This window comes from Dermacentor andersoni, chromosome 1 (genome assembly GCF_023375885.2).
Source record: "Dermacentor andersoni chromosome 1, qqDerAnde1_hic_scaffold, whole genome shotgun sequence".
NCBI lineage: Eukaryota > Metazoa > Arthropoda > Arachnida > Ixodida > Ixodidae > Dermacentor > Dermacentor andersoni.
Genome location: NC_092814.1, coordinates 259,736,116 through 259,750,817, shown reverse-complemented (window position 1 = coordinate 259,750,817; position 14,702 = coordinate 259,736,116). Strand labels below are relative to the sequence as shown.

The 14,702-nt window shown below is 40.3% G+C and overlaps 1 protein-coding gene across 2 annotated transcripts in view; it reads left to right on the top strand.

Annotated features, from left to right (window-relative positions):
- Window positions 1-11,464, top strand: part of gcl (germ cell-less) — an 80,359-nt gene extending 68,895 nt beyond the window's left edge. For both annotated transcript variants that reach the window (XM_050196557.3, XM_050196556.3), the window contains exon 14: window positions 4,265-11,464. In XM_050196557.3, coding sequence (XP_050052514.1) covers window positions 4,265-4,378 — 114 coding nt within the window. In that variant the 3' untranslated portion in view covers window positions 4,379-11,464. The remainder of the gene's footprint in view (window positions 1-4,264) is intronic.
- The last annotated feature ends 3,238 nt before the right edge of the window (window positions 11,465-14,702 follow it).

Below are 14,702 nucleotides of genomic sequence, written 5' to 3'. Positions count from 1 at the left end.
CCCTTGAACAAAACTTTCTGAAGAATTGAAAATTCCTAATTTATTTTGCAGCTGTACTCTTTTGATGATTCTGAAGATGCAGGAAATGTGGTTTGCCAAATGATGAAAATTATTGGGTGAATGGAAGCACTTTTCAATATCTGGCTAGTCTAACAAAATACAAACCTGAATGCCTCCGTGTTTCTCCTGTGCCAAGGAATAACTTACTACAGTAAAACCTCATTACTAAGTAGCCACTTAATAAGTAATTCCAGTTTAAATATAGCTGCAATGAATCCCCCACCCTGCCGCCATTGAACGTCATGTATTAGCTGACCGCTTAAGCCGTGGTCTCTTACCGCATTCCAAATGGTTAATGCGTAGTGTTTACTTCATTTTTCGGCGTATACAAACGCAAAATAGGCAAAATGCCATGCGCATAGACCGCACAGACCTTTTCCGGACTGCAGTCGCCACCGATAGCAACGTCAAAACATGGTGGCCATGATGTGTTTCCTGCTCCCATAGCTTCTGGCCTTCCACGTTGTGGACATGGGCGATGTGGAAGTGGATGATGGCCCTTGCATATCCGGCACGGCGTGTGTGTTGACTGTCATGAGGGTGTTCACAGAGAAGTGGGGCCTCATGGAGAAACTGGCTTGTGGCCTTGTTAAGTTTGAGGATGTTGTCGTGGCTGACCAAGGCAGCAAGTGAAAATCACATTTATTGCTGCCTGCTCACAAATAAAACTTGTCTGCATGTGTATTTGAGTGAACATTAAGACATAGCTTTTTCTGGTTAGTAAGTCTGTGGCCACTCATCTGACATTCTCGGTTAATAGTGCATTCGTGATCATACCTGATCCATGTTCCCTGCCAACTACGTATTATTGAGGTTTTATTGTACAGTCACTGAGCAAAAATTCAGCAAAATACGGCAGTGCCCAAGGGAATAGGTAGTGATATGTCACCCACTGTGCCAGCAATTTTGGGGGCCATGCCCTGTCGAGCGCAGGCATCATAAGTTGCGTCAAGTCAAAAGGCCACACAGAGAGGGCACCACACTATTACAAATACTGATTTATTCATTTATTCATATACCCTAAAGGCCAATTTGGGCATTACAATGACGAATGTGCAAAAAAAGAAAAAAACATTAATAGGATACAGTGACATAATTATATACAGAAAAAAAACATATTCAAGTAAGCACCAAACACGGAAATAATCACGCATTTAGGGAAAAAGCTTCAGCTCTTAAAAACGTCATGATTAATAACAGGTACAATGTCCCTTGGTAGTTTGTTCCAGTGGTATATTGCCAAAGTAGTGGTGAATGACAATACAGATTAGTGCATGCAAAAAAGGATTGTACTTTAAATGGGTGACCAAAATGCTAAAAAATGCAATGAGCTGCATTGATGCGAGATTCACAGAACAGGTATTTGCTATGATAAAGTGCATGGAAATTTGATTACAGCTTTATTAGTTAGTGATTTTGAAGGGAGCACAATGAAAGTGATTCCCTGATATCTGAAATGCTGCTGTTGTGCAGGTATTTCTTCGTGATAAATCTTGCTGCTTTATTCTGTATTGTTTCAAGTTGATCGACCAGATATGTTTGATGCGGATTCCTTATAATGAAGGTGTATTCTACCTTAGAACGAGCAAGTGTGGTGTGTGCTAATAGTTTAGTAGCAGAGTTGGCCAAGTATAAGTTAGGGTATGTTTGTTTAATGAAGCCGAGTGTTTTGGATGGCATACTGGTTATGATATCAGTGTGCTTGTTCCAAGATAAATTAGGCGATAAATGAACTCCCAGATATTGAAATGTGGATAATTTTTGAAGAGGGATTCCCTGAATTGCATACTAGCTCTGCCCTATGTTATGTGCTCTCATGAACATCACGGCCTTAGTTTAGAAATGTTAATTTCCATTTGCCAGTTGTGACACCAAAATGCGAGTTCGTCGTGGTCTAACTTTAATGAGTTCTTATCTTCAATGTTAATAATTTGTTTGTAGATGATACAGTCATCTGTGATAACCTGATAGTAGGAAATAAATTGTTTCCTATGTCGTTAATATAGATTAGGAATAAGATTGGACCCAGGACTGCATACTGCAGTACGCCGAATTTTACTTGCGAAAGTGAAGATGAGTACCCGTTCACATAGATTGATTGGTTAAGACTTTGGTTGGTTAAAGAATTGGCTAGCTTCATTATGAAGATGATGTGCAGAACCTTGTCAAGCGCTGTTGCAAAATCAATGAATATAGCATCTATGTTTAGTGCATGCTGAACAGCCTCGTGGAGATCGGTTACCAATTCGAACAGTTGAGTTTCACAGCAATGACCATGAAAGAAACCATGCTGATTGCTAAAGAATACATTGAATTCTATTAGAAAGTACATGACAGTGGATGAAATGATGCACTCCAATAATTCATAACCTATGCTTGTTAGTGGAGTTGGCCTGTAGTTTGACACTAAGGAGGCATCACCAAAATGAGAATCATGCACGCACTCCTTCAGGTGTCGGGCACGCATCCTGCATCAGCCAACTGTTACAACCAAGATGCGTGATATGGCTGGTTCTGTTTGTTTAGCAGTTTTGTGCAGATGTCATCTGATAAGGGTGCCGAATTAACTGGAAAGCAATTTATAGCAGTTTCTACACCCTCGCAAGTAATTATGAGGTCATTCATTGAAGTGTTTTGGCTGATGAAGTTCAGATCTGATGGTATTGGTTCCTCTAATGTAAAAACTGAACAAAAATGTTTGATTCATCTGCAACATCTGACTGCAGAAGGGGCTCACCGTATTTCCTTGTGTCATCGACACAAGGGGTAGTGATTGTGGTTTCAGACTTACTACTTCCCCAAATTTTGTAGAGTTGTTTTTTAACATTTGTGATAAGTGGTAGCTCTAACATTTTTTCTTTGCTGCTTCAACTTCTGCTTTGCACAGTCTTGACTGTTTGCAATAGCATTCCCAGTCATCAACAGAGGTTAAATGTTTTGCCTTTGAGTACATTCTTTTTACTTATTAATGCACTGCTCTACATATGTTGTAAAACATGTGTTTTCATTTCAAGATGTCATAGTAATTTTCAGAAGATATATTGCCTTTTGTTCAGTGAGCTTCCGTTTAAAAATCTGCTAATTTATTTTTTTTTTGTATTGGAATAGGTAATTAAAAAACTGCATAGAAAATTTTAGTGGGTCATCATTTAATATGCGTACATTTACTGTGTTGTAATAGTAGATTTTCCTTATATTACAAGGTTTTTCACATTTTATAGTATACTGACAGCGGATAACGTTGTGATTACTCATGCAGTCAAGGATGCGTACAAACATACTTTGTGGTTCTGTGGTCAGTACAAGATCTATTAGTGAATGGCCATGCATGGGACATGTTACTATTTGACTCAAATTAAACAAAGAAAGCACATCAAGAAACTGCCTACATTCATGTGTAATAGAGTGATTCTAACAGGCAGCATCAAGAAGTCCTTTTCAGCAGAAAAATCTGATAAAAATTGGCCAAACGCATTTTCTTTATATTGCAGTGTATTCACATTTTTGTTGACGTTGGATTACTTCTGTTTACGAATTACAGTGGAACACCTTTATAACGAAAAGCTTGGAGCCTCCTTAATAATTTATTATACAGGTTACTTCGTTGTAGAGGTTGTGTACTGCACAGCTCACAATATAACCGGGACAGAATCATTCCTTCGTTATACAGGTTATTTCATTGTAGAGCCATTCGACTATACAAACAGAACATCAGACTTCATCAAGAGCTTTTTTCATATTTTTGCATTCATGATGCCTCCCTTATGCTTGCATCATTTGCTGATTTACAAAAGCTTTGTTCTCAGCGAAAGGGTTTGCACCAGCGTCAGTGGCTGTTAAGGCTGGTGATGCACGAGCATCACTAGCATCAAGCCAGTGCACGGCCTCGTAAGAACGATTTTTGAGCACTTGAGAGTGCTTGTGCTAGCACTACAGAATTTGCCATTAATTAGACACAAGTAAAACAATGCTGACAACTAAAATGTACAACTTGCACCAACAGAAAATTGTTTCCATTTGCACAGAGCCTTTTGCGATTTCATATAATATATACAATGAGAACATTTAACCAGAAAAGCTTGTATAAAGTTTGACATCGTCGCTTAAAGTAGAGTATTGCGCAACAGTACTACGCAACAGTATTACGCAACAGTAGAAGCTTTTTCACAAGGCCATCCGACGTGGCATTTTCTTTTTCCTACAGGAGACCAAAGTGCTCACCATCGAGAAGGAGTTCAAGCTTCCTATCATCATCAGCGCCAACTTTCTTGTGACCACACCACTCTCCCACGAGACCACTGAGGCTGTGCAGAGCTAACTCGCTACGTGCAGTTTGATCCCAGTGAACAGCAAAATGTGTGAAAGGTTACTACTGCAGGACTGCCGGGTTCTGTGTGTGCTATCTCATTGCATGCCGGTGTGTAAAAATCAAAATATTGGCTAGTGGCATGTACACTTCATTAACAGTACAAACGACCACCATTACAGCGATACAGGATACAGGGAAACAGGAGCCTGTAAACAGTGCAACTGGAAGGAAAGCAGAATCAACTGGCTGACCCATTCGTGGAATAAGGGATATGTGAAATTCGTTGAGCTGGCTTTTCCTCACGCCTAAGTTGCCCTAACCAATTAGACCAAGCTCCCGCTTGCATCACTGCCAGAGCCAAGTAATATGTTCTAAAAGCTTGGACTGAGTGAAGGGCGGCAGGGATGGTGGCACAAGCATTGATGCCATATTTTTAATTCTAGTCCAAGGTCCGCCATCTTGGTCAGGCCAGACAAATTGTGTGGGGAAGCACACTTGTGGAATTTGCCGGCACACCACATATTGATCAGCTGGTCACACCAAGAACAACTGCAGCTTGACTGCATACAATGCCAAGGTTAAATTTTGGAGCCAGCGTAGGAGGCACTGCAATACATGTCTTTCCTCCTTGGTGCATGGTTTGGTCCTGTTTCTGTGAATGCAGCTCCACGAGATGCATGTTTTTGTTCATGCGTTATTTCTCACGCGAATGTAGTGGGCTACCTTGTGTCCACGGTCTTCCACCACTGGTGGTCTATGCCAGGAATTGGTTTGCAAGGCAGCCCCCTTCCCCTCCTTAGCTGTGCAGTCCCATGTGTCACAATTAAAGTTCATGTTTATCACAATCACTTTATGATTTAAGTCACAAGTGCAGTGTCATGCACAGACATGTTAAAGAGCACAAAAATATCGGTAAATATATGTCATTCACAGAAGTTACCATTTGGCTGTGTCATAAAAGCCTTTGCAAATTCACTCTTGATATGAACTACTCGAAATTCTGAGAGTTTGATTTATTGATCGTGGCACGTAGTTTTCACCTGACACATTGTTGCTGATGCCTACATCACTGACTCTTATAGTACCAGATGTTTTAATTTTTGTTTGCCTCATCTGTAAATGTTGGGGCACATACTGTTGGTGTGCACTTCAAACGCAAACATCTTTTGCAGTGAGAACTTATAACTTAATGATTTGCTGTGCAAAAAGAAAAATAGCATTCTTAGTGATTCAATAAGAATTTTGTCATGGCTGTAAAAAATAAAATGAAATGTTTGCATAGGTGCAGTATTCCCTTGCTCATGCAAGACAATGGAAACTTTTTTTCTTAGCAGCCAATAAAAGTGATGAATCATTTGCAAACATTCTGCTTGTAAAACAGTTTGTAAAACAAGAAGCTGCATGAGCAAAAACTCTCCAAGTACTGGCAACAATCCAAAGGTTAGGAGATAAACATTAGGCTGTGTAGCCAACGTCTACACAGCAAGTTTTGTTTGCAGCATAAAATTTATTGCAATTGCTTTCTTTCTGCATACTCAAGGGTTTTTGTCATGGATGCAAAAACACAAAAATGTGATCAGCATATATGGATCCCAGTGCCATCATAGCAAAGGGTGGCAGGTACATCCCGATGCCCCAGTTGATATGCACCAAGAATGACAGAGAGAACAAGACTCTTCTATGAAAATGTTTACCAGGTGTAGAATGTTAGAGATGCTTTTCCAAAGGTGCCTGCAATTTCTTCTATGTTATTAGCTTTTACTCAAACAAATCTCTCCTGTAGGAAGCATTTGTATGCAAGTGGTTCGCACCAGTTGTAAGGCAGAGGAGAAGGGTTACTGGAAAATGGGCCCAGCTTTACTGGGAAAGCAGCCACATGTAGGTGGTGCCAAGGTCACACTACAGTGTACTAAATGGTGCCCAGTGCAGCAATGTGATCATTGCATGGATGTGGAACTGAAATCAGTCACTGCTCAGTGTAAGGCAGTCAGTGTTGGATCTTGAAGGTCTCTGAGGCAAGCGGGGTATTTGCACACGTGTCGAAAGGCAATGTCGTGGTAAAGTTTAACAGAGGTGCAAAGTACTGATGAAGGGTGCAGGTAGGTGATATAAACTTGTCTGGAACAAGGCGAAAGCTTTATAAAAAAAAAAAAAAAAAAAGCCAAGCGTTAGCAACAAAATCAAGAAAGGAGCGATATCTCTAACAATGGAAGTGGCGAGCATGACACGAAAAGCAGCCATGTGCCTTTCAGCAGGCTGAACCAGCGCTTGAACTCTCCCCAAATTAATTTTTTTACTTTTGTCTCTTCTGAACGGAATTTTAGTTCTGTGGAATTTGCTGATTACTTTGTAAATATTGGCTTAAGAGCACGTAATATTGCTGATGGCAAATATAGAGTAGGTTTTATCGTTCCAGAGGGCCTTCTTTTGTAAATCAGTTTGTGCACATCGACTGGGACACCCAGTGTAAAAATTTGGCCCCTGGGCTTCTCCTAAATAGTCCATTTTGCTTCCAGTAAAATATTTACGCTTGTTTCTGGCCACAGTGACCTTAACTAACTGGAAGAGTGAGATTTTACTAGCCCAATGAAGCACTTAGCGATTATAATTGCTCCCAACATCAAAGAGTTATCTTCTAATGAGCCTGTGTGCATGATAATCTGCCAAGAGGGAAATAAAGCAAGCTGTGACACATGTTAGCCTTAAATATAATGAAACCCTCAAAACAAACATTCTTAATATAGGCTTCACAAAAAAAATTAATTTATTATAAGCCCGAAATATTATGCTAGTAGCCAGAAAGAAGGCATACTTTTAGTTGGTTTAACTTGCACTGTACATATATCTTGTTACCCTGACGCAGATTTACCTTCTGTGCTTAACCTTCTCATCCTAACACTTTTGTCATCGGTATTCATCAGATCATCACATATGGCTTCATGTCCCATGTCACATTTTTATTTGTCAAAAGTGAGAGCTGCGATTTTAATGTTACTCATTGTTGTCGGCAAACTTTAGTATCTGTGATGCATGATTTTTCTTTTTCTGAATTGCTCTTAGCGTTATTGTGTTTTCTGGTGTTCTACTAATGTAAAGATAAGCAGAACATGATTATGCAATGCACATGTGGTAGATTTTAGTCTATTTTCCAGTTGTGTGACAGATGTTTTATGTATTTCAAGCTGTGTGTGTGTTTTCTCTAAACAATCTGTTGTCCTGGTCTACAGTATTAATGCGCACAGCAACTGCACAATATCCAAGATGGCAGTTTTTGAGTGACTGAATCGATTCTTGAATACCAGAAAAATGCTGCTGATACAGTGTTAAAATTTTATTGCAACAGAAAGGTTTTTCTATATTTATTTGCATGCAGTAAATTCACAAAATTTTTATGCACCCATTTGGCATTGCTAGGTTTGTTACCAGTTATTGGAATACTAGGCCAGGATAATGTAACGATTATATTCTAATGCCATTTCTTGTTGCACTTCTTCAGTCGTTGGAGCAGTGCTCCACCTGCATTTATTGGCCGGATCAGCCAGCCATGAAAGGTGGATGATAAGACTGGTGTGGAATTGAGTGATAGGAACCACTACATTATACTGGCCCTAGTCCACTTCGCTACTGTGGTGTCATTGTGTTTTGTTAACTTTAACATGCAATGGCGGTGGTATGAAAATTCAGCACGGAGATTGTTTAGTGAGCACGAACTACTCATTCTGCATGTTTGTGGCAGAAAGGCCGTTTGGTATTGTGCTGTTTCAGTGCAGATATTAACATCATTCACGAAAGAGCTTGCCTGTTGAGTGATTTGAGATTGAGTTGTACGACTTATAATGTGAGAACAAAGTGCCTTGCCTGTGACAAAATGTTTGGAGTTGCGATGCTAAGAATCTGCTTTTGCGAGGTATTTACATCTTGTTTCCTTGGTGTTTTTAGACATACAAGTGTCTTGAATCATTTGCAGAAGCATTCGTCATGTGAACTGCTGTTTGAAGATGTTCGTGCTACTTTTAATGTGTGTGTGCGTAGGTGTGGGATAATTTTTTTGTTGTGCTTACGGTTGTGCAAGTGGGTACATTTCTACAGTTGTGTAGGTGTTGTCTCCTTTGTGTTTTTAGACGTGCAAGTGTCTTGGAAGCATTTGCAGAAGCATTCGTCATGTGAACTGCTGTTTGAAGAGGTTCGTGCTTGGTTTTGATGCATGTTTGCATGGTTGTGGGAGGATCTTTTTGTTGTTGTGTTTACGGTTGTGCAAGCACATTCATTTCTACAGTTGTGTAGGTGCGTCCATTTTTACATTTTGTTGCAAGTCTGAAGGCTTTGACTTGGATATAATACATATTAGGCATTTAGACCATGAAGCTGCAGGACAAAGGGCATAAAGTGGGAGTATATGTGCTAGTAGCCGGTGACTGAAATTTATTTGTAGGTCCTTCTTTTACAGCATAACAAGTATACATTTCACGAGTCACTAAAGTCACTATTTCAGTATCTGCATGAAATGGACCTCCATGTTTACACACACTAATTTCATTTTCACATTATGCCGCATGGCTAACTAGACGAATACAAAAATTATGCATGTGTGTGGGCATAAACAGCAGTATGTGCTTTTCAGTTGGGAAACATTCTTTATTCGCTGTCCTAGTCACTCTTCCCAACAATTCTATATTCAAAGAAAACTGGAGTTAGAAACTAACTTTTCTTTTAGTACTTTTCATGGGCAAATAAAATGCTGTTAGAAGAAAAGAAGTGCATGAAAGAAAAAAGGCATTCTTATTTTTATCCTTCAATATGTAACAGCATCTTTTCTTGTTTCTTGCATTGCAAAAATTTATATTGTACATATCATGAAGTCATTGTGCTCACTTTTTCACCATAAGCCTGCTCATGTGTTGCTCTTTTGTGGCTACATATATGTACGCCTTTGTCATGTTGAGGGGGGGGGGGGCAGCTCTTTTATTAAATTTAGTTGTTTTATAGCACCGTTATATTTCATTATACCTTTTGTCCTGCATGCTCATGCTTAATAGTATTGCCAACTGGCCTGAAAGCACATTCTGTTGTGAACATTTCTCACTAGCAGGTGCAGTTAAAGGTTTTTTTGGTGCAATGTCACTGATCTGCCTAAAGAGATCTAAGGGTCTAAAAATAGCTGTATGACTGTTTGCATTAGCAGCTTGTTCAGCATTGAGAAGTGACTCTAGCAAAGTCCATGCACAAAACTTGCATTTGCAAAGAGCTGATTCAGATAGTCAAGTGAGGGGAATATTGCATAAGCAATGTGCTTTCCATTTATGTATGATAACAGTGGCTTATAAGAAGTTTAAAAAGCTGCGACCTGTTATTTGTTTTAGCATGTTGTTTAGCATTAAAAAGTGGCTTTCAAATCACGCACAACAGTGGTGCCCACAAATGGTACAGATGGGTGGTTATGTGGAGGGAATCTGCCAGAAGCAGCAGGCTTGTATTAAAAGAAAACAGGAATGGCCTAGAAGAAGTAGAAATCTAGTTCCTGGTGTAGAGGCAAGTTATTTCTTGGCTTTATGAAACTGCCACGTTTTTTTTTCACAGCTTCGGAAACATGGATATGCATGAGCTTCACCGTGAAGGCCACTTAACATGGTGCACCAGTGCTGGTGACTATGATGCAGAGTACAATTTTGTTCTTGGTTTAGTTACAAATTTGTTATTTGCTTATTTGAGCAAAATGCACATATGCCATCCACTTTTTCTTACCTAATGCGGTTGCCTATAGATCTTGCCCGTGATATATGCTGGTTTAAGAGCAAATAAAGAAGAAGAAAAAAGGCATTCAAACTTTTTATCTGTACTAATAAGACCAACCACTGGACAAGTTTAATAATCTACTACACTTAGCTAAAATATCTAGTAGCATGTTCTAATTCCACTTTATCATACTTTTGTGCTGTGTTATAAAGACACAAAGGAGAGCTGCATAACTTTATGCATTTTTACCTTGTAACACATGTGATAAACATTGAAAGGTGTTTCAAGCCACATAGAAAAGAATAAAAAAGCTGCCAGTGTGTGAAATTAGTGTTATAAAGCCTTAGAATGTAAAATACACAAACATTTTTCTCACCCTTTTTGTTTATTGCCAGTATGCACTGTTTCTACTAACAAGCTGATGCCTGCCTTAATTTAAGCACCATTTACTGATTTATATTGACAGTGCAGGTCTTTTGCTTGCAATATTTTGTGTTAGTGGACATTTCTTGCTCCAAAAAGTCCTCCCCCCCCCCAACACTTTTTTTTTGCCTGCGCTGTTCTCATGTTCTAGTCTGTATTGCTGAAGCAACAGCAACTTTCATGCATGTTGAGCTTCCATCTTGTTTGGACTGCGCAGACAGTGTTAATGTGTGTTTGAGTGTGGTTGCAAATATTTCATGTTGTCGTTGAGAGACTGTATAGCAAATGACTTGGTGCATTCTTTTTAGCACTGAGTGACGTAGGAGTGCTGAACTTTTGAAATATTTTTCACAGCTCTGACAAGTGCTCCTTTGCTGGCAGAAGTACGCAGACCACAGCAGTTACCAAGAAATAGTTTCCTTTTGAAAAAGCATACATTGTATAACTTAACAATGCAGCCTACACAGATTCATGTGACTACTGCAAAAGCACCACTTGATTTCGAACTGGGAGCTGCAAGAAAAACAAATTTTTTTTTTTAACTGTTGTGGTGTGTGGGCTTTTTCTGGTATTAGGACATGTTCTTTTGCTTTTATTGATGGAAGGTACTAGCAATCTGCTGTGCAATACATTTGCAAACTATGTTTGGTGCAAAACTTTTTTTTTCTCGAAGTGTCTTGTTTCAACAGAGTGTTTGCTAGTGCTGGTTCAGAATAACTGCAAATATCACTCGGTGACAGTTGCTTTTGTGTTGTGTTATTTCTAATTGCATGCAGCATGCATGCATAATGCTATTAAAATTGAAATCAATGGTATTCCCGCAAATTCGTAATTTGAATCCTCTGCCGAACCTGCAAGATTGTTCCTAGTTTGCATTTTGTTTTCATTAACCTAGAGGCATGTTACTTATTACCTTAAATAAAGTTGTACTGTGGGGAAGATCATGTACATACATTTAATAATCATTTGAAGTTAGTCATTACAAACCAGAAATGACTGTGTTGATGGCACAAGTGCTCGGTAATGCACTGCCATGTCTGCTGTTGTACTATACTATTACTAACCTCATCTTTCCAGTCTAGTAAACAGTTGACTGCCAACGTGGAAATTTGGAATGCATATAAATCTGATTTAGCGAAGTTGATGGTACTTGAGAAATATTTCTTTAAACTGAGAACTTTGTTCATTTGAAAATGCTTAACCACTCTTGCAAATACCATATTTCTTCAAGAGTGAAAAATGGTGCAATTTTTGCCTGTGTGGACTTTTTCAGCAGAAGGCTTAGGCACTTATTGCAGACAGCAAGCCCATTTCAACTCCACTGTGACAGAGCAGCTGGCACTCTCTGGTAGGGCTGATGCCAAGTCTGCAATTCTAAGACCCTGCAGCATGCATTTTCTTAAACGGAAAATGGCCTGCACCAAGCCAGCATGATAATTCATTTGTTGTAGCAATAGTGTGTCAATAAATTTTGAGGAATATTGTGCACAACAGGTTTCCAAAACTTTGTCGAATCTGGCGAGATGTGGAGTTTAGTTCGTTGCCTCAAGTTTTTCAATAGCTTAGGCCCTATGACTGTGTGTCAAAGAATTGAAAGCACTTCATCAAATCAAAAATGTTGTACAATCGGGTTTCATTAAATCGGGGTTCGATTATATTTCATATAAATGTCTTGTCCCCATGTATTCTTGTACCATCTGCTAAAGATGTGGCGTGTACTTGGGGGAGAGATAAATGGAGCTTTATTGCGGCAGTGAAGGGCACCGCTGTGATCAGATGAAGTAGCCACTGCATGTAAATAATGTTTCTCAACAATTCCTGGGCTGCAATTTCATTGTCGGGCACAGGCGTCCATATAAAAGTGCTGGTCTTTTCGAAGCAAGCCCTCGGGTCAAAAATCACCGCAGAACATTAATAAAGCGTCGTGACCACTTCATTCGAGTACCCCCCCCCCCCCCCCCCCCCACCAAACTCGCATGAATCTGGGCAGCACTTGAAGTCAAGGAACATTTAATGCGAGGAAAAATCCTGAAAATACTTATAGGCCTTAGAATGATCTTGAAGTTGGCCTAAGTTATACCGAGAATTCAAATAGCATATGTCCAATCTGCGTAACAAAGGGTGTGTACTTTGCGCATCTTTTTTTTTTTCTCTCGTACCATTATAAACATTAGGGGAGCTGTAAAATTAGGCTTTTCAGAGTGTGAAAAGGAAACGCGAAAGGTTGAATAAGTGACTAGTGTAGTGCTTATGCAGAAACGACATTGATGATGTCGTTGGTTAACATTCAACATTTCATGGTCACTTCATAGATTATTTTTCCTTTTTGTGTTAGACAAGTGTACAAGACTCCACTTTCAATGTACTGTTTTTTTTTCTTCCATCATTCAGTATTTCTTGTCATTGCTGCCATTTGCCTCTGTGTGAAGCTGATCCGGGAATTCTAAGCTGGTGTCGCCACCCCTTTATTTGTCTTGACAGTTCAGGACTTGACAGTTCCGAATTCACAAACGGTTTTATACATAATCCAGATGCATGAAAAACTAATTATACTTGTAAACTCACCTAATGCACCATAAAGCCTCTAGAATTGGTGTAGGACTGGCGTGGCAGCTATACGTCAAAGCACCTACCTCACCCCGTAGTCAGGAGCACAGACGTTATGCAACTGCTTACGTAAAAGGTCTTGATTATGGTGTCTACGAATTAAATACTGGCTAGCCACAAAGGATAGTTTCTCGAAGAATCCACCCTGAGGAACCTTAGAGGCTCGACTCATGGGATGTGAATGCAGCTGCTCGCCTGCCGAGAACGTGGTCGTAGAATTGATTCTTGACTGGTGACTATAAATGTATACATTTCGACGAGGGATTAATGCAAAAAGAAAGGGGCAACCATGCGTCGACACTAACAAGGCAAGGTTGACGTACATGGTGTTTCAAATGATTCTATGATTAAATATCGATTATATCTGGTCTCTTTTTCATGTACATCATTCACCCATTTCGTATCTTATTCGCATCGTATTTCCCGCACAGTTATGTTGACTTTGTCTTCTTTAGCGTAAACACATGGTTTACCCCTTTCTTCAGCTAGAATTTGACACTGTATCGGTTTTGACAATGTACCCCTCGCGTCGGTTTTCTTGTTGCCCCTTGTAGCTTTTTGATGCTACCACGATGTATAGGGTCCATTAGCCCCGAGTGCTTACCGTTACGGCTTCTTCAAAACACACCCAAGGCCTGGGCGACGCACTTGCACGACCGGCGGCTCATCGGTCTCCCTGCTGTCCCATCTCTGTTTCTCTTCCCTCTCTGTTATCCCTTTCCTGTCTGTCTGTCTGTCTGGCTCTTTCTTTTTTCAATTGTTACGCGAAAAACCAATTTGTCAACATCTACCTGCTTCTCTGACTCTGCTCTCCTCCGTCCCAAACTCTGCTGTTACTGTATCTATTGCTACGCGCTTTCGTCATGAATAGGTATCATTTGCTACCATTTTCATGTTCATACATCTACAAGTCACCTAACCAGAAGTTCTTTTTTCTTTTTCTGGAAGTGGAGTCGGCTAAGAAGGCCTTGTCTTCTTGCCTGACTCGTATACGGACGTACAGTCTTGTTAAAGAACACGGGGTGGCCAAAAACCACAGCCCTCCTCTAAGCCATATCGGACATGTATGACCCGTTCGTTGTTTTGGGACGTGAAATCCCATCAGTTGATTCACTGTTCGCCTGTGCCGGATTCGGAGACCTTACATGAACACTATCGCGGGCGCAGGCCTGTGAACCGAGGCGCGTACGAATGAGCATTCACACACGCTGGTATCTGGCTCCGAAGATTTGCGGGAAACCGGGAAACTTTACATGGGATTATCCGCGAGTCAAGGCTAACCTTTATAGTGCCGCGAACGTCACAATCGATGTACGCGCAGACATCATGCAGCTGAAACGGTGGAAGAATGTGTGACTAGCAAAGTTTTGCCACAGCCAGGCTAAAGCCCTTCCGTCCACGCGCCACCGCCGCGGAAACGTGTATGGAGTGGCTTTAGGCCAGGCGAGAGGAAAGAACCACGGTGGGGAGACCATATGCAGGGGGAGGAGTGTGCACTATAAAACACCAACAGAGGGGTGCATGTCCCGAGTGTCCTAAGGGAACCTAAGCATGAGGATATCGCACTTTC